We start from the raw sequence: 583 nt of genomic DNA, 5'->3' as shown, positions 1-583 counted from the left end.
GTCCAACCCGCCCGCTACCACGTGGCCTTTGGGCCGGTGGTGGACGGCGACGTGGTGCCCGACGACCCCGAGATCCTGATGCAACAGGGCGAGTTCCTCAACTACGACATCCTCATCGGCGTCAACCAGGGCGAGGGCCTCAAGTTCGTGGAGGACTCGCTGGAGAGCGAGGACGGTATCTCCGCCTCCTACTTCGACTTCACCGTCTCCAACTTCGTGGACAACCTCTACGGTTACCCCGAGGGGAAGGACATCCTGCGGGAGACCATCAAGTTCATGTACACGGATTGGGCCGACCGGGACAACGGGGAGATGAGGCGTAAGACCTTGTTGGCCCTCTTCACCGACCACCAATGGGTGGCCCCGGCGGTGGCCACGGCCAAGCTCCACGCCGAGTACCAATCGCCCGTCTACTTCTACACCTTCTACCACCACTGCCAGACGGACGCGCGGCCCGAGTGGGCGGATGCGGCCCACGGGGACGAGATCCCCTACGTCTTCGGGGTGCCCATGGTGGGTGCCACCGACCTCTTCCCCTGCAACTTCTCCAAGAACGACGTCATGCTCAGCGCCGTCGTCATGA

General features: G+C 63.5%; 1 protein-coding gene across 1 annotated transcript; it reads left to right on the top strand.

Annotated features, from left to right (window-relative positions):
* Positions 1-6: 6 nt before the first annotated feature.
* On the top strand, positions 7-576 carry LOC104121726 (neuroligin-2; the record flags this gene model as incomplete). Its single annotated transcript, XM_009647405.2, has 1 exon — positions 7-576. A coding segment is annotated over one exon (570 nt), but the record flags the coding sequence as incomplete, so codon positions are not given.
* Positions 577-583: the final 7 nt, after the last annotated feature.

Source organism: Egretta garzetta, unplaced genomic scaffold (genome assembly GCF_000687185.1).
Source record: "Egretta garzetta isolate BGI_Z169 unplaced genomic scaffold, ASM68718v1 C8296024, whole genome shotgun sequence".
Taxonomy (NCBI): domain Eukaryota; kingdom Metazoa; phylum Chordata; class Aves; order Pelecaniformes; family Ardeidae; genus Egretta; species Egretta garzetta.
The sequence above is the reverse complement of the archived record's forward strand: the minus strand, read 5'-3'. Positions and strand labels throughout refer to the sequence as shown.